The sequence below is a fragment of the Mus musculus genome, chromosome 1 (assembly GCF_000001635.26).
Source record: "Mus musculus strain C57BL/6J chromosome 1, GRCm38.p6 C57BL/6J".
In the NCBI taxonomy this organism is placed as follows: domain Eukaryota; kingdom Metazoa; phylum Chordata; class Mammalia; order Rodentia; family Muridae; genus Mus; species Mus musculus.
Window position 1 is genome coordinate 181,793,743 of NC_000067.6, and position 19,634 is coordinate 181,813,376.

General features: G+C 46.2%; 1 protein-coding gene across 2 annotated transcripts in view; it reads left to right on the top strand.

Annotated features, from left to right (window-relative positions):
- The window catches only part of Dnah14 (dynein, axonemal, heavy chain 14), a 238,340-nt gene that overhangs the window by 217,150 nt on the left and 1,556 nt on the right, over window positions 1-19,634 (top strand). For both annotated transcript variants that reach the window (NM_001377039.1, XM_017314066.2), the window contains 7 exons: window positions 1,760-1,957; window positions 3,955-4,154; window positions 7,520-7,686; window positions 8,927-9,123; window positions 11,216-11,328; window positions 12,220-12,347; window positions 15,189-15,352. In NM_001377039.1, coding sequence (NP_001363968.1) covers window positions 1,760-1,957; window positions 3,955-4,154; window positions 7,520-7,686; window positions 8,927-9,123; window positions 11,216-11,328; window positions 12,220-12,347; window positions 15,189-15,352 — 1,167 coding nt within the window. The remainder of the gene's footprint in view (window positions 1-1,759; window positions 1,958-3,954; window positions 4,155-7,519; window positions 7,687-8,926; window positions 9,124-11,215; window positions 11,329-12,219; window positions 12,348-15,188; window positions 15,353-19,634) is intronic.

Here is a 19,634-nt window from a genome sequence, read left to right on the forward strand (position 1 = left end):
ACATTGGAGCTCTGCCAGGAAATGTGAGCACAGGGTGTTCCTGTCCGAGCCCAGTCAAAATGCAAACGCTATGGAAAACTGCAAGTAACAGCCCTGGCTTTCCTTAGAGGCCTGGTCACAAGATTCTCTGAGATGGTGAAGTCTGATGATGTTCACATCTCTTATACTATAAAGTTGTATAGCATTTGCATCCAATCTATAGGCAGCATCCTGTGTACTGTAAATCATGGACATCCAGATACAGCCCAGGTGCTGTGCAAACCACCATGCTATCTTGTGTAGAGTAGTGATCTAGAAAATGGCTGCATGCACTAACTACAGACGCCTTTGTTTTGATCAGGATGCTTAGTTGAATGTACGGATGTGAAATCCACAGAGAGCCCACAGTGGAGTCATATCTTCATAGGTTTCAGGGCTGAGAGCACCAGGACTCACACGTTGGAAGCATGAACAGCAGTAGCCTCTGAACAAAAACAGCTGAGGGTCAGTGTGTGTACCCTCAGTGCCTGTGAGAGTCGGAAAGTCAGGAAGCCAGAACGACACAGAGAGGCCAAGAGAGCTGAGGGCAGTGGGAGGAGCAGCTAGGGAGGAGGGGGAAGAGCCTGGGATCCCACTTGTATATGCAAGATCACATTAAGGTCATTAGGGAGGAGGATAGGCATTTCCCTCTGCATCCTTCTGTGCCCTGGCATCCACTGCCCTTTGCATCTGTTAAAGCAGCAGCCATAATTACAGAGGATATCACACCACAGCAGCACAGTCACTGGTGGAGAAAAACACATGCCCTGATACTTTATTCCTCTCTGGTCATGGTTAGTTGGTTGATTGGTTGGGTTGGATTGGTTGGGTTGGGTTAGGTTGGGTTTGTTGGTTGGATTGGGTTTGTTGGTTGGTTGGGTTTGGTTGGTTGGATTAGTTGGTTGGGTTGGGTTTGTTGGTTGGATTGGGTTTGTTGGTTGGTTGGTTTGGTTGGTTGGATTAGTTGGTTGCATTGGGTTGGGTTGGGTTGGTTGGTTGGTTTGGTTGGTTGGGTTGGTTGATTGGGTTGATTGGTTGGGTTGGGTTGGTTGGTTGGTTTTTTGGTTGGGTTAGTTGGTTGGGTTGGGTTGGTTGGTTGGGTTGGGTTGGTTGGTTGGGTTGGTTGGTTGGGTTGGTTGATTGGGTTGATTGGTTGGGTTGGGTTGGTTGGTTGGTTTTTTGGTTGGGTTAGTTGGTTGGGTTGGGTTGGTTGGTTAGTTTGGTTGGTTGGGTTGGGTTGGTTGGTTGGTTGGTTGGTTTGGTTGGTTAGTTTTCCTTCCAGGACTGGTTTCCTAGACCCTAGAGCCTCATACATACTAGGCAGGTATTCCACCACTAAGCTACAGCCCCAGAACCATTTTTATTATTATAATTTTATGACTAGGGTGCATTGCCCATGTCTGTGCCTGTGGATCAGAACCCCCTGAACTAGAGTAACAGATAGTTATAAGCCACCATGCAGGTGCTGAAAATGAAACCCAGATCCTCTGGGAAAGCATCCAGTGCTCATCACTGAGCCATCTCTTTGGCTCCCCCAGTCCTCTTCTATTGAATCTGAGTCTTACTATGTTGCCTGAATTGGCCTTGAACTTGTAAATCTCCTTCCTCAGTCCCCTAAGTAAGTGAGACTAGAGGAGAGAGAAACTGGCCATGTGAAAGTTGTTGGTGTCAAGTAAAGTGCCATTTAAGCTAAAAACACGTGCAGAAATAACAAAGCAGGGGGCTTGGGGGCTTTCAACAGGTGTCCTTAAAGGTACTGGGAAATGTCCTCTCTGGTCGGTCAGAAGTTCCATGGAAGGAGGTGAACTACCTGATCTCAGAAGTGACCTTTGGTGGCCGGGTGGTTGATGAATGGGACATGCGGTGCCTGAAGACTCTTTTCGACAAATTCTGCAATCCTGAAATGCTGAAGGATGACTACAGTTTCTCTAGCAATGAGGTAAGAAATGAGTGTCTCTTCCTAATTATTTCGGGGTGGGGGGAGGTTGTTGCATTCGTTATGTCTTCAAGCAAATTTTGATGATTAGTGGCTTTCATTAACTTTCAGAATGGTATTACAAAACCAGCTTCCCACTATTCTATTAAGTACCAGAATATACCAGGCAATAAATGAAACGAATGGTAAAGAGATGTTGCATGCCCTCTGAAGACCTTGAGTGCTGTACATAAAGCACACAGAAGCAGAAGCAAGCATCATACAGACAGACCACTGAGTCCACGCAGTCAACGTGCATGTGTTTCTCACTAGCTGTCAAAGCTTTTGTTTGCCCAGCTTGCAGGCAGAGAAGCTGAGGGCCTCAGGGTGGAAAGCACACACCACTAGTATGTGGAAGGCTGGCACGCAAGAAATCTGTCTTGACCACAAGCACCTGAGGTAGAAAGCTCCAGATCTCCTCTCTGTTCCCTTTCCTCACCTCCTTAGCTTGTCCTTCATTCAGGCCTCTACCTTGTGGACAGAGATCCAGGCTAGAGACCAGCAGTTATGCTCTATCAAATGTTTGCTACAGGGGAAATAATCTGTGACCTCTGACCCTTGGGGTGGGGCTGGAGAGGTAAGTGGACATGAGGAGATAGGAAAGACCTGAGCCCTAGTGTCATCAAGAGAAGTAGAGGCCAAACCCAGGTCATCTGCCCGGAGTCTTGAGAATACAGAGAGATGAACAAAGTGACAGTTGAGAGAAACTCATTTGCAAGGCACCAAAAACAAAACAAAAAAAAAAATTAGCAGTAGCATTTATGGACTACCTGGTACATGCCAGCCAATGTGCATATTTCTTATTGGGTACTCAAAGCTTCTGCTTGCTTTTAAATGTTTAAATTAAGTTTAGATTCTCAAGTCAGTTCCTAAGCTAAATTTACCCTTAAAAGTCCTCTAAAATTGCTTGGTAAATGTAGCATGTTTGTCTTCTGTATGCAGACTGTCACAAAGAATGTGTGTAAATGAACAGGAGATTCAGTGACATACATGTGTGTGTGTGTGTGTGTGTGTGTTATATGTTATAGGTTGTATTTTATTGCAACATACCACATAAACAAAAATATATATTCTGAAATCTTTCATTCCAATTAATTACTTTAAAACTCTGAAATTTTTATGGCCATTGCAACTCACTAGTCCCTCCTACTCGCTGTAAAAAATCTTAGTTTATTTCACTGATAATGTCTTTACCAGTGGCTTTGTTCTCTGGCGTGTCCTGTGGTCCTCACTAGGTCATCAGTGAAAGCCACTAACACCAGCCTCCTAACTGACTGTCCAGAACAATGCGTTTCTCCTCCTGGTCACTAGTCACTCGTTATTAATATTTGTATTAGACAGATGTCCAACATTTTTGACAAATGCTTAAGACAAACAATTTTGGGGAGGAAAGGTGTGTTTTGGGCTTGTTTTTCCAGAGGTTTCAGTCCACAGTACACCCTGCTGCTTTGGGGCAGCACAGGACCTCACAGTGAGAACAGTGACAAGGGAGGCTGCTTACTGATGGAAGCCAATAAACAAAGTTGTACGGGGCCAGCATCCCAGAATCTCCTTCAGCGGCACACCCCAATCCTCTAACTTCCTCTCTACCTACAGTCTCATCCTCTCCCAGTGGCTCCAGACTCGTCGCGGCACTTCTGATCCATGGGGCCTTGGCCTCTCTCATATGGCTACAGGTTGTCCTGAAGGCCTCTTACTTCCGTTACCTGATGTATATGTCATCAAGGCAGCTGGTGCTGAGAGTCCCCTAGCCTCTAAGTGTCCACCCCTTTCCAACCAGAAAGTTACATGTGTGTGCCCTACAGTTTTCAATAGTGTAGTCCCAAGTGCCGAGTGTCTGTCCCCTAGAGAACTAAGAAGAGCCTTGTGCATAAGTGGCCCACGGGGAGATGCTGTCTCTGTGTGTTACCTAGAGGAGATGCCTCACTCATGCAAAACTAACAGAGCAATTAAACTTTCAGATGTACCAGCCAGTGCCCAGCTCTGCAAGCTTAAAGGACTGCATCAACATTATCCAGTCCTTTCCAGATGACGACTCTCCAGAAATATTAGGAATCCACCCCGAGGCCACACACACCGGCAGTGAGATCAAGGCCCAGAAATACATTGAAAATCTCATCTACATGCAACCAAAAGATGCTCCAGGCTACCTCATGATCAAGTAAGAGGACACCGGGCGTATTATTGGGTGGGAACTACCAAGTACAATCTGGACGGAAAAGTATAACTTGCATGTTAGAAAAACCTAAACTGTCCACATCACAGAAGCAAGTTCATGATACACATGTGCGTGCACACACCAGCACTCAAGTGTGTGTGTGTGTGCACACACGACACACTTGCCAAGCATGTGGCCGTTAATAACTGTTGGATAGGTGACTGAATTGTACCTGGTGAGTTGTCTTTTATGTGGATTTGGCTTTTCTGTTTTAAGTTTTTCAAGACAGAGTTTCTCTGTGTAACAGCCCTAGCTGTCCTGGAACTTGCTTTGTAGACCTCGAACTCAAACTCACAGAGCTAGGCCTGCCTCTGACCACCCTGTGCTGGGACTGAAGGTGTGCACCACCCCACCTGGCTTTAAATTAATCTGTTTAATATGAAACATGCACATGCGCCTGCGTCTCAGGGACCCCCTCAGAGCCTGGTGACCTTGGCTTCACTGTTTTAACATCAAGGATGAGAATATCTTCACAAACACCTTGTCAAGGCCTTTCGGTAATGTTGCCTCCCCTTCGTAGACCTGATCAAACACTTTCAAACAGATGAACTTTTGTTATAAAGTTGGTATTCTTCTGTTGTCTGTCTGCCAGGCCTTCTCACACCTGTCAGTGTTTTTTATAAATCTTATACTCAGACATATATAGCGAGTCTCCAATGCCTTCATTCTCTCATTCATACAAGTTTAGATTTCTGTCTATTTTCTCAGTCATCTCTTTTTTAAATGGAGGCATAAGTTTCACCTCTCAAGTTTACAATGCCCAGTTCTCTTGACTATCGCAAGTGCTCATGGGCTGGGAGATTGGCTCGGTGTACCAAGGTTTGCCAGGAAAGCATGAAGGCCTATGTTCAGATCCCCAGAACCCACCTCAGAGCCAGGCACACACCTGTAGCCAGGTGCTGGACGGTGGAAACCGGTGGATCCTGGGGCCCTCCGGCCATCCAGCCTTGCCAAGACAGTGAGATCCAGGCTCTGTGGGAGGCCTTGTTTCAACAGATAAATTAATAAATAAGAAGAGACAGTTGAAATAAAAGGCATCCAACATCAGCCTCTGGCCTCCACATAAGCCTCCACAGGCAAGGGCACCTGAACACACATGCAAATATGAGTATCATAGCACACACACATACATACATGAGACACACACACATGCAAATATGAGTATCATAACACACACACATACATGAGACACACACATGCAAATATGAGTATCATAGCACACACACATACACACATACATGAGACACACACACATGCAAATATGAGTATCATAGCACACACACACATACATACATGAGACACACACACAAGACAAACACCACACACATATATACACAAGCAAAACACGCAAGACACACACATGCACCATATTCTAGATAATAACATTTCTTAGCAGAAGAATGCCTCTTCTATAATTTTTCTCCTTGCTGGAATTACTTCTTGTTGGGAACATGAGTAGCAGACTCAGAACACTGCAGCTGTCAGGATAACTGCTCCTTAGGTGGCCGCATTATCCACATCCTTAGATGCCAACTACATAATTCTCTAATAACTATAGATTGAGTTTACATTTTTTTGGCTGTTAAAATGTATATATATTTTCCCCCATGTAATTCCAAACCCATTGGAATTCTGTGTTCTTCATAGCCATCTTATTTCTTTGGATCCCAACTCATTCAGTTAACAGCCAGAATGCTCTCTGGCTTTGACATATGGGTTCTACTATTTGATCCATCATCCAGTGTTCTTTACTAACACAAAACAGACACAGTTCAAGTACCACTTCACTAGAAGTTAAGTATGTACTGCCTGCTTCATAGGGGTAAATTGCACATATAGAGAAAGGCAGATGCCCAGGAGGAAGCATGTTCCCAGAGAGCAGCAGGTGGGATGTCCTGTAGACCCTGATGATAGCCTTCATACTGTTAGCATTCTGCAATATAGCAGGGAAAGATGGTGTGATTATAGTGGAATTGTGTTGCTTTTGCTGGAAAGATGTAAACAAATGTCTATTCACCTCAATAACAGAAACAATTCCTCCCAAATCTAGCTTAATGAACCAGTGGGTTTACTGAAGTTATTTTCAGGAGTATGGGTTATGCGCCACTTACAGGAGCACAGATGAGCCAGACATCTCTGTCACCGCTAATACAAGTGGCAACTCGCCAAAGCTTGCAGGCTGCCCTGATCATCAGTCTCTCCTGCCCAGTGACTGTTAATTCTGATATAATGTTGCAGGGAGCCTTGTGAATCTTCTTAGTTTCAGGAACTTCCTGAGATTTGTGACTTACTTTACTCCATGGGCCTTCTGAGTTTAGTTCATTTCCTCAATATGAAGAAGTCTTTCTTTGAAGGAATGTTCAGTTTGAAAGAAACAGCTATACTTCCAGAATGTATTTAACAGGCATCTTAAACATGTTTTATAGTATCTTCTCAGTCATTTAGAGGCCATGATTCCTCCAGTCATATTAGTCAAACATGGAAATTCATTTGTCTGTGAGGTACCATTGGGAGACCTGTCATATTCAATATAATTGAGGCTTTTTGACTTTTGAAATTACTTGACGACACCTTAAATGGCTACTGAGAAACTGAAGCAAAAGCCAAAAACAAAACATGATAGCCAAACAGAAAATCCTGTCTTTGGGTGACAGGTGTGTAAGATGGCCCAGAAGCAGTGCTACTGAGCTAGAACGTCACACTGGTAGCATCAGGGTAGCTTGGAAAGATGACATTCATTTGGCTAAATAAAAAGAAACTTGGATGTTAAGTTAAAAAAAAAATTGGCCCATACTGGTGAGCAAAGGAAGCTTGAAGTGTAACTGTCCCAGCTCGCCCATTTTCTGCCCCGTCAGCTCCCCAACCCTGGCTCCTCATCTTTGGAAGGACTCCAAAGTGTCCCTCCAGCCACATGGCATCAGTCACACCCAGCTATGTACAGTCTCACGCCACACACAGAGTGCACAGCCAGAAGCCGTGGGGTAAGGACAGAGGGATATGACAAACTGAGCTGCTAGGCTGGCTACCTCTGTCTTCTGTCTGGAGATACACCTGTCTGCAGATGTATCTGGTGAATAGTGTTTTAGAGACAGACCCTAAGAAGGCTTTTACAACACCTTTCCTTATAATCGTGGAAGTTATGGGACCGTTTTCTCCTCTGGAAAGGAGAGTGAAATTCAGTGTCCCGAGGCCTTCCGTATCATAGCTGTGGGCTCCATGAAACTGCCCACCTTCTGCGGGGCCAAAGCAGAGGGCACTGCCAGAATGTACCCTCTCCCTGTGCCTCACTCTCCCCAATTCCCTTACAGGCCCATGCAGAGCAACGACTCAGTGGTGATGGAGGTCCTATCTGACATAATGTCGCAGCTGCCCCTGACCGTGGAGAGTGAGGACGTTTCTGAGCCTGGACTCCAGAGCACATTCAGTTTTATTGTGTCAAGTCCAATCTGGGAGAGGCTTCATGAAAACATTCAAGGTAAGTAGCAGCCCTAGGCTTCTCCCATGTTGTGGCCTCTCCAGGAGAGATGCTGACATTGGAGGGACACAGAGCAACTGTCACTTGGAAGGATCAAGTGTCTCCCCAGATGGTGGCAGAGAGGAAAATGGGGCTGCAGTATGTGACAGAGGAAGGTGCCCAAAGGCACAAAAACCAAGAGGGAGGCAGCAGCCACCACAGCAGACACAGGTTTCGCTGGGGTGGCTGGGGTTCCAGTGTGGCTCTCCATGCCCTCTGACCTCTGAAGTGGTGCTTATAGCAGTACGATTTAGAAAGGGGATGTCTCTTGATAGAGGTGAGGTAAGACCCAGTCCCAGCTCTTAAGGAGATAATGCCTGTCTTGGGAGACATTTCCAAGTTAAATTTTTAACATCCACAATTCCTTTTTCTAAATTCCACTTTCCCTTTCTTAACCATATTTTTTAAATTTTTTGTTTGTATGCTGGTGAGGCATACACTTGAGCACGAGTATCCTGGGACGCCAAGAGATATCAGATGCCTTCAAGCTAGAGTTACAGCCAGTTGTTAATCATGATGTGGGTACTGGAAGTCAAATTTAGGTCCTCTGCAAGAGCAAAGAACCGTACATGCTCTTAACCACTGAACCAACCCTCCAGCCCCAGAGTCTCTTTCCAAAATTCATTTTGGAGCCAAATATTGAGCAACAGTTTACCAAAATGCAGACATGCAGTCGGTGATGACGTATAATGGACAGTGGTCCCATGAGATTGCCTCGTCACTACCGTGGTCTCAGTGTAAGCGTGTGTGCTGGCATTGGTACAAGAGGGTCTCTGAAGGGGCATCTCTCAGAATGATGAATCTAGCATTCAATTCTGTCTACAAGTGTAAAAAAACATAGCAAAGAAAGGATCTCACTAAGGAGCCCTGGCTGTCCTGGAACTCAGAGATCCACGTGCCTCTGCCTCCCAAGTTCTAAAATTTTGCGCTACCATGATTGGCTAAAGCTTTCTGGAGACATACCACCTGCTTACTAACTTGTATATTAGGTATGGTGACATGCTTATTATGAGACATGGTAACAAGCAGTATGGTTGATCAAAAGACCCAAAAATATTTGCTATCTAGACTTCTCTAGAAAATGTCTACCAGCCACAATGAAGTACATGGACTTCTTCCAACTTGGAAGCCTGCATACCTCAGGCAAACCTCCTTTCCCCTGTAAACATCACATTCTCTCTCTCTCTCTTTTTTAATTCAGGATATGATCCTCTTATCCACTCTGTCCTGATACCCTTTCTGAAAAAAGAAATAGAACGTTTCAATAAGTTATTATCGGTCATACATAAATCCTTAAAGAGTCTTCAACTCGCTATAAAGGGAGAGAGCATCCTCACTCCGGACCTGGAGGAGACATACGACTCTTTCCTTCGGGCCAGAGTGCCCATGCTGTGGCAGGTAAGCAGCCATCTTTGTTTGCCTCTTGCCTGAGATAAATGTCAGTGCTCCACACTGACCGAGTTGACTGTCCCACTCAAGGAGATGGTGGCAACCATTGTGTTAATCTACTCTGGGTACAAATGTGAGCAAACACAACCAACTAGACAGCAATGTAGCAAGTCCACCCAAATTTATCTCTGAGTTGTTTACCATGAAGCTGAAAGGCAGCAATCTGGAAACAGCCAGGAGATACACGAAGAGGAATCTGGTCGCGTGGGCTAAGGTCTGGCCACAAGATGAGGTGCGCGCACAGGTCAAAGACCCCACAGGGTCTTGGCAGCGCTTTGAAAGCTTCAGAAGAACATGGAGGTGTATCTTCGCATGTGCTCTAACTGTAAGAAACACAGATGGTGTAGCAGGAAAGCAGATCTCAGTAGTTACCTTAAGCTGCATCCTGATGGTCCTTGTGTGGAGTAAGGCATTGGCTTGCATGTTATACTCTGTAGTATTTCAGTCCACTGTTCTATTCTCTCTTATTCATAGTTAGTATAAAACGTTAAATGTTTACAAATGCCATAAGCTACATATTCTTAGGGAACAGGAAATTATTACAAATGACGGCCACCAATGAAATAAACAGTACTGGCAACTGCTACCTGGGCAAACCCTGAGCTGCAGGACCCAGGAAGGTAATCACGAAAGGCCACCACTTAAAAGAGAAGTCCGTAGCATACAAACGTATACCGTAGTGGCTGCTTCCAGCTGCAGGTGACAGAGAATGCAGCCGCAACAGAGAAAGGTTGGGGGGGAGGGGGGGAAGGGGAGGGTTGATTGTTTGCTTTGCTTTGGTTTGGTAGTGAAAATGTGCTAGAGATGCCTGCAGTATTGGTTGCCCAACTCAGTAAATACATCTAACGACAACGAATATATACCCCAAATAAGTAATTGTGTGGTTATGTGAATTGCAGATCAATATAATACTTTAAAACAAACAAACAAACAAAAACCCTGTGTGTGTAGAAAACACAAAAAAGAGGTTAAAGGCATCAGTGATAACTAATTCTTTAAAAACTGAATATGAATGAGTGAAGAATTGAAATGTAGCATCTAAAGATTTCACATGTGGAGCGTGGCGGGACTGGAGGCTGGCTCAGTCACTGTAGGTGCAGTAACTGTGGATTTCTGGCTCATTGTGCCACTGCGTTGGGAGGCGGCGACACAGCTGCAGAAGGCTGAGTGACTGTGTGTCTGCCTGACAGATCTGCGCTGAGCTAACTGGACAAGTGGCAAGATGGTTACGGGAAGTGTGTAGAACTAGGGGGACTTGAGAGTGAAGCTAATGAGAACAGTTAGGTAAGAGAACTCCAGGCAAGACTTCATGCTCTCAGCCTGCTCCTCACTCCTGAGGAACCACTGAGGGTGGAGGGAAGCAAAAGGGTGGAAGGAGTCGGGCAGCAGATTCACCTCCAAGAGAGAAGCTGGTGAAATAGATCTGAAAGGAAGTAGTCAGAGTCCAGAAGACAGATGGATGCCCCGGAGTGGGGTGGGACCAAGAACAGAGCATCTGACTTCTAATGAGGACAGATGAGGGGACCAGAGGCCAGGACGTCCTCACAAGACACCTGCAGTAAACAGAAGACAGGGGCAGCTCCGGATTGCAAACCCTACTCCCTCCATCTCTTGATATCTGGGGGCCTGTTATGAGCAGGATTCGGCAATGGACAATGGAGACTGCATGCAGAGGGAACACCCCAGAAGGTAAGAGGTCAGGCCAGCTCTGCTGGGCTGGAAGGAAAAGGATGGGAACTCACACCAGGAAGGCTAGGGAGTTCGAGTGGCTAAAACCCAGAGACCCCGTGAACACAATGTCCCTGAAAGAAGAGGGAGGCGAGAGAGAGGCAAGGGTTTGAGTGGTGAGAGCTTGTAGCTGGGACAGGCGCATTCAGTTAGGGTGGTGTGACTTCCTTGGTAATAATTTTCAGGCTTATCACTGTTTTTACAGCTGAAAAATGGCATCTCCTGCCAAGGTATTTCTCCCTGGCAGAAATGTGCCTCGAGACCTCTAGACATGATTTACAGAAACGATGTGCCTCTCTTTCTCAATCTGCAGAAGAACGCCTACAAGTCCTGCAAGCCCCTGAGCATCTGGGTGAGCAACCTCATCCAGAGGGTGAACTTCTTCAACACCTGGGCCAAAGTGGCCTACACAGCCATCCACCATCGGTAAGAGCCAGGGCACGTGGCCTACACGGCCATCCACCATCAGTGAGAGCCAGGGCACGTGGCCTACATGGCCATCCACTATCGGTGAGAGCCAGGGCATGTGGCCTACATGGCCATCCACCATCGGTGAGAGCCAGGACCACCGCTGCTTCTCCTTCCTTCCCTGCTTCTGCTAGAGCTTGCCGGTTTCCCCACTCACCTTACCACACGATGCACTCTCATGGGTTTTCTTTCTTCTCACCCCTTCCTTTTGGGATGAGAGAACAGAGACCTGGAAGTTGGGCTCCTGTGCAAGGTTCCCATGCTGAGAGCTGGAAATAACCTCATATGTTTCTCCCCGCCATCTGGCACTCTGCCTGGAAAAGTGACCCCGGGGGAATGTGGAGTACTGGGTCAAAAACCCTAGTTGTGTCTCCCTGACTCAGTTTCACAGTCACCCTGTGGTAGGGAATGGGTACCGACCCTGTCATCATCCTGTTTCAGGAAGGAATAAGCTTCAGCACAGGAAATGATCTACCCAAGGTGTCACAACTAGAATACAGAAGTATTGCAATGCAAACCCAGAGGTTCTGTGTCCCAGCCTGTGCCCAGACAGACACACATTGAGTCCCAACCGTGGGCAAAGCCTGCAACTCAGAAACAAATGATCAGATTGCTCCCAGCCCAGCAGGTGTTTCAAAATCCATGGCTTCCACAGTCCACCCTCCCTTTCCCCTAAGACGCCTCAAGTTATGCCCCGTGTCCATGAAAGTATAAAACTGAGGCTGAGGTAGACCGGGGTGAGTGGTCAGAGCTGCTCCCTGGTAGACTAGTGGAGGCTGCCAAGGCCACTTGAGAGGGAGCAGCGGCCATGCTCTCAGATACCCTGCCCTCCCCCTGGCTTCTCACCAGGTACATGTTGTTTATCACAACCTGGAGACAGCTTGGCCAGAAATCCAGACATCCTACTGACTTCAAAACTGAAATCACTGATGGGTTCCCTGCACGATACTGGCTCTCTGCTTTCTTCTCCCCACAAGGTGAGTGAGTGCTCTCGCCCAGGGCACACCCACATCTGGCTCTGGCATGTTTGCATGCAGCCACTCCATTCCACTAGCACAAAAGACAGCGCCTGCAGGCCCATGGGCCCTAAGCCTGCCCTACCCCACCTCCTCTCCCTATCTCCAGGATAACTTGAGATACCCAAGGCCCCACTAGGCCTTGGCAAGGTTCTTTCTATCAAAGACCCAGAACCAAGACCCTCTCTAATGCCTACAACAAGAGGAAATGCCATACCTCAGACACTTATTAACAAGAATTGATGGCCAAATGTCTGCTGTAGCCTACCTGCTCAGCACAGACACTAAGTGGAATGTGAAGCAGGGAGCCAAGACCCATAGGGACCTGGGAGGAAGCCACAGTGGACTAAGCTCCACAGGGGTAAGCTGGGTTTCCTTTATCTCTGTGGCACCCCTAGTACCTAACTTGTCCAACACCAGCGAAGCTTACAGTCAATACTTGAATGAATGGGTAACTTCCCATGAGCCCATATGTGAACAAATCGCTCCTTAGTACATAAAACAGGGAGATACTAACTGATGGCCACTGAAGGCCACTAAGGAAGGGACTTGAAGATGAGACTTGCCACTTGCCAGCAAGTATTGCCCAAGCAGGAAGACGAGGACAATAAGCAGCATCCACACAAGCAGCAGCACAGGCTGCCAGCCCTGTTCTGTTCCCTCCGTGGTCTTTGAAGGTTGTTGTAATCTGTATATCCAGCTAGGAAAGAAAAACTCGCCTGAGGCCCTGAAGAGATGGCTCAGCAGTCATCCTGCAGAGGACCCAAGCTTGGTTACCAGCACTGATGTAGCGTTTCACAACCACCCATAACTCCAGCGCCCGAACATCCAGTGCCAAGAAGCACACAGAAGCACCAAGCACACATGTGGTACACAGGCATAATGAAAGCAAAACACTCATATATAAAGTGAGAAGTCTAGTAGGAAAAAAATATTTTTAAAAGGGTTGTGGGGGAAAGAAACCAGCCCAAAGTCCTACAACTACCTAGTAACTTAGAGGACTTTGAAGGACTCACCCAAGGGACTATGTTTTTAATTTAGCCTGACTTAAAAATAACTGTTTAACCAAGTACAGACACAAGATCCACAGACAGCAAGTGCGGCCTGAAGCTATATAGATGGCTGTAGGAGAGACATCAGGGAGTTGATGCAAAGAAGAGAAAGAAAGAATCAGGAAGGGAGGGGGAAAGAAAGGGAGGGAGGGAGGGAGGGAGGGAGGAAGAGAGGGAAGGAGGGAGGGAGAGAGGGAGAGCTACAAGGAGGGAGGGAGAGAGAGAGGAGGAGAGAGGGAAGGCGAGAGGGAAGGAGAGAGTGGGAAGGAGAGAGAAAGAGAGGGATGGAGGGAGGCAGGCAGGTTGGCCATAGACACTGATGATATGACAAAGAAGGAGGGCTTTGGTAGGCTGGAGAAGTTCAACTTTGGTCTTAGCCTTGGCCATAGAGAAGTCTACTCTGTCTCCAGTCAAAAGCTGGCTGTGGCTTCAGTCAGGGATCCTGGGCCAGGAGAGAAGGAGGTAGATAGGAGAAGTTGGGAAGCAGAACCAGCTAGTCTCCCTGTTTGAGATGATGTGACAGGGCAGACAGAGCTCAGAAGAATTCAAGGCCACCTCTAGCTCAGAGGGATGAAGGAATCATCTTCACGTAGGCTTGACCTTGTCCTTAACATCTGTACTTTCCCTCCATGCAACCCAGGGTAAAATACTGGCAGGTTAGGGAGCCCAGAAAAGAAAGACCTTTCCTCAATGTCTCTATGACATTGCCAGGATCACATGCTCATTCACCAATTACCTAGCTCTGTGACCAAGATTACTGTAAGGCACAGTGATGAGCCAACGTAAGACCAGCCAAGGCTCAGGGACCAGCACTGTGACCCCTCTCCCTGCACAAAGGGAGTGGGAAACTGGACCTACAGAATAACTTGTGTCACAGACCTGAAAGTGTATGTGGCTGGCTCCACTGCTGCCCTCCAGGCTCACCCCATGGTGTGTGACACTATTCCTGGGTAAGTGTCAACAAGCATCTATTGACAGCAGATAGGGAACCAACCAAGATAAGGACACCACCAAAGTCCAAACTCAGTGAACCAATACATTAGTGTTACTTACAGAAGCAGAAATGATTCAAAACTGCAACACCAAAGCTACCCCAGCATGGGTGATGGCTCATAAAGGCTATGGTCCTGGAGCTCACTGCACAGCTTGCAGGTAGCTCAACAAGCTGGAGTGCCTTGCCCAGGATGTCCAGCATGCCTGAGAGGATCTCTCAGCAATCCTTACTCTTTGTTGACACTTGGGGGCGGGGGGGGGGTGTTATGGTGAAACTAGTCAGTTTCAGAAACTTCCTGAAGCTTCTGAATTGCTTACTTAGCGAGTTTTTTTTTTTTTTTAAAGATTTATTTATTTATTATATGTAAGTACACTGTAGCTGTCTTCAGACATTCCAGAAGAGGGCGTCAGATCTCGTTACGGATGGTTGTGAGCCACCATGTGGTTGCTGGGATTTGAACTCCTGACCTTCGGGAGAGCAGTCGGGTGCTCTTACCCACTGAGCCATCTCACCAGCCCCTACTTAGCGAGTTTTAAGGTTCACTGCAGGATGGAATATTTCTCCTCTCTTTAGAACATTCTGCTTCTTCCCAAGCTCCACTGTAAAATGAAATGTTTTATCTAGGAGTAATCTGATACCGAAACCACACTATCCTTCCTCCCTGGCTCTTCCCTTCATCTCCACGGGGCAGCCATAGTGCCTACCCCACAGGAAACCTAAGGCTTACCAGAACTCTGACATTGTTTTTCTTCAAAGCCTTTCTTACTGCTATGCTTCAAGACTATGGAAGGGCGCAAGGAATCTCGATGGACACCCTCACTTTCACTCACAAAGTAATTTATAACATCAGTGTCACTCAAGAGGATGATATCTCCAAACTTCTCCAGAAGAGGCTCAACATAGTCAGGAGAGCTTTCCAGGTACTGGGTGCTAAGGAGACCAGAAAGGGTCCAGCCTCCATCTTATGACTAAAAGCCTGGCTCACTTAGCTGTACAGACAGAATGTAAGTGCCCACAGTTCTGTGAGCTTCTCTGTGTCTTCATGTCTCTGTGTGCTTTTGTGCCTAAGTGACATCCATAATGTTGCAGCTAGGCAGCAGCACAGTTTGAGGGCAGGTAATATCACACCTCCAGCTGTGTTTTCTGCTTAGAGTTGCTTTAGCTATCTGTGATCTTTAGTGTTTTCGTACAGATTCTAGGGGTTTTCTCCTAGTTCTGTGAAGACTACCATTGGAATTTTGGTAGATGTGTATTGGATCTGCAGATTGCTTTTAGAGGCACAGCGATTTTGACAAAGTCTACCAATTCAGGAGCATAGAAGGTCTTTCCATCATCCGATGTCTTCAATTTCTTTTTTCAGTATCTTAAAACTTTTCAGGATTTTATCTCCATGGTTAGGTTTATTCCCAGACATTTTTACTTTTTAGGTTACTGTAAAAAGGATGTTTTTTCCTGATATCTCTATCAGCAAGTTCAGTTTTGATGAATATAAGAGCTACTAATTTTTTGCTGTTACCATTGCTCACTTGGGTTTCTGTTCTAAGATGGTCCCACCCACTATGTAATGCTGGCTATCCTGGAAGTCAATATGTAGATACACTCTAGCCTAGAACTTACTATGTAAACCAGGCTGGCCTGGAACTCAGGATGCCAAGTGCTGGGATTAAAGGTGTGGACCACCTCACCCATGAAAATCTACTTATTTTTTAATGCTTTGTATCCTGCTATTCTTCTGAAAGCTTTTTAATGCTGCTTTTTGGTGGAGTCCATAAGGTCTTGTAAAGATAAAATGTTAACTGTCCAAAGGGATAGTATCCTGGTTAGTCGCCTTGTATGCTTGCTTCATTTTGTCAACTTCACACAGTTATCTGGGACTGGGAAAAGAAACCTCAGTAGAGTAAAACGCCTGAGTCAGATTGCTTGTAGGAAGTCTATAGGGCTTTTCCTTGACTTATGAGTGATGGGAGGGCCCAGCTCACTGGGGGGAAGTGCTCTTCCTGGGCAGATGATCCTGGCTGTTTAAGAAAGTGGACTGAGCAGGTCATGGGGACCAGGCCAGCAAGCAGCATTCCTCCATAGTCTCTACTCCAGCTCCTGCCTACAGGTTCCTGCCCTGCTTGAACTGCTGCTGCCTTGGCGTCCCTCAGGGGACTGAGCTGAGCTAAATAAACCCTTTTCCCTCTAAGTTGCTTTTGGTCATGATCTTTAACACAGGAGGGCGGGGGAGACCGCTTTTCTTCCTGATTTATTGCATTTCACCTTTCTCTTCTTATAGAACCCTTTATTCAATGAGTGAAGACAACGGACACCCTTGCCTGTGCCAAGAAAAAGTGCTATTTTCCATCTTTAGCAAAATGTTGCCTATAAGCTTGTGTTGCTCTTTATTACAATGAGGAAGAAAGCTGTCTTTTCCTAGTTTGCTCAGGACTTTTCTCATGACTTCCTTTGAGATGATCATGTGACTTGTCTTTATGAATTACACTTTTATTGATTCATATGTCAAACCAACCTTGCATCCCTGGGATGACACTAGCTTGGCTGATATATGATCTTAACATGATCATGAAGTCAGCTATGATCTTAACATGACCATGAAGTCAGCTTACAATTACTTTGCGATGCTTTCTGCATCTATGTTAATGGAGGAGACTGCCTTGTAGTTCTCTTGTCTTTCATGAGCACAGAAAGCTTGGTGCTGTTCCTTCCTTTCAACCTGATGCAATCTGACAAGTACTGGTATCAGGCCTTACTTGAAAGCTGGGCAGACTTAGCAGTGTACTACTTCTCCAACCGTTTCTTTGTACTAAGACTTGTAAGCAATGCTTTATCTTAGTTTGCTATGGGTATGTTTAGACTAATAAATATATTCTGGCTTTAATTTCTGTTGTCATATGCACTTAGAAATTTACCCATCTTGTCTAGATTTTCCGGTTTGTTGGAATCTTTTCAAAGCATCCCTAATTACTCAGGCGTAGCAACTCCCCGTCATTGACTTTACTAGTCTGCACCTTGTGTTTCTTTTGGTTCCCTTGGTCAGTCTTGTTAACCTGGTTGTCTGCTTACTGTCACACGCTGTTCTTTTCCTCACTCACCTGCTCTGCTCCGGATTCTTTGTTGCCGTCTGTGGACGTGGGTTTAGCTGCTCCTGGATTTTCCAGAGCTTGGAGAGATGCATCAGGTCATTTCATTAGAGTCTGTTTTATCTTTACTGTAAGCACAGTCTTCTCAGGACAGCTGCCAGCACTGTACCCACAATGTTCTCAGTTTCATTTGATTCTAGGAATTTTAATTTCTTCCTTGATCCAGTTTGGTGACTCTCCTGGCTCTATCTTGAGGTGGGTTTGTAATATTCTTGTACATGTTTTGAATTCCTTTTGTTTCTTTGGGGACGCCCGCATTCCCGTGCCTCGTATTTTCCAGTATTGAGAAGCTTGTGGAGTGCTAGGTGGAATACCAGTCGCTGTGTGGGAAGACGGCACGGAGTGTCACTCATGCTGTCTCTCATGAGTGTCGTGCCATCTGTTGGAGAGCACATGCCGTCTGGCTCACAATGCTCCTCTTTTTCCTATTCCTGTTGTTCAACCTCCACAATGGACTGCCTTCCCTTAGGTTTATGTTTGGGGGTTGCAGGGGGAGCCAACTACAGAAACAATTGATGGTTAACAGAAGTTCTCTGCAGAAGAAATACTGAGCCTAACTTGTGTCCCTATAAGGTTTGAAAACAGGAGTCCTAGAGTCTCAGCTGGGGGAATGAAGACTGAACAAGGTGAGATTTAGAGATGAGACTAGGAATGTAAAGTCAGCCTGTGGGTTACAAGTCTGAAGAGCGGTCGAGAAACCATGCATATAAACTTTGAGGCCGGAAGGACAGACGTCAGCATGAAGTGTATGTAAGCAGGTTCTCGCTTCCTTCTGCTTTACACTAAAACGACTTCAATTTAGGATAAATTACGATAGCTTCCGTTTACTTTTAAATGGCTCTCTGGAGAATGACTTACAAACTGTGTTCCTCAGAGAAAAGGCTTACATATCTCTCTCGGCCACATTTGGTGTGGCAACCCACACTGTGATCCCAGAACTCAGAAAGGCGAGGCAAGAGGAGTAGTAGTTCAAGGTTGTGTCAATCACTAAGAGTTCAAGGCAAGCCTGGGCTACATGGAACCCTGTCTCAAAAGAATACCATGGCAAATCATGGGAGTATAAGTGGAAATCATATTATCAAGTGTGCAAATTATAAGAAATGAACATGATTTATAAGAAAAGGCAACTTGAGACCGTGTGCATGGGGTGAGATCTGTCATTTACATAAATGGTAAGGGGAAAAGACGAGGCATCGTACAAAGTAATTCCCAGGAAAACTTTTATAGAATAAAGTGAAAATAAAACTTGTTCTTAGGCATCCAGAATACACAGGCTATAGAATGTCCCTGAGCACACTGTGGCCTCTCCATACTGTGACTCCATGTCAGTGATGTGACCCTGGACATCAGTGCCCACTTTGCCTCAAGGGCTTACCAGATTCACCAGAGGAACAAAGGCTCCAGGGCAGTGTAGGCCTCATCTATCCTGCCCCCAAACCCCAGATCAGCAGCTGTATAGCCCATCTGCTACCCTGGACACATGTGATATTGGAGCTGCTGGTATTTTCTACCTCAGAGTTCATCAGAAACGTGTGTGTGTGTGTGTGTGTGAGAGAGAGAGAGAGAGAGAGACAGAGACAGAGACAGAGACAGAGAGACAGAGACAGGGTTTCTCTGTGTAGCCCTGGCTGTCCTGAAACTCACTTTGTAGACCAGGCCGGCCTCAAAGCTCAGATATCCTCCTGCTTCTGCCGCCCAAGTGCTGGGATTAAAGGCTTACACCACCACGCCCAGCCATAAAACCAAACTTTTTATTAGATATTTTCTTCATTTACATTTCAAATGCTATCCCGAAAGTCCCCTATACCCCCTCCGCCGCCCCCCCACCCCGCTCCCCTACCCACCCACTCCCACTTCTTGGCCCTGGTGTTCCCTTGTACTAGGGCATATAAAGTTTGCAAGACCAAGGGGCCTCTTTTCCCAATGATGGCTGACTAGGCCATCTTCTGCTACATATGCAGCTAGAGACTCGAGCTCTGGGGGTACTGGTTAATTCATATTGTTGTTCCACCTATCAGGTTGCAGACCTCTTCAGCTCCTTGGGTACTTTCTCTAGCTCCTC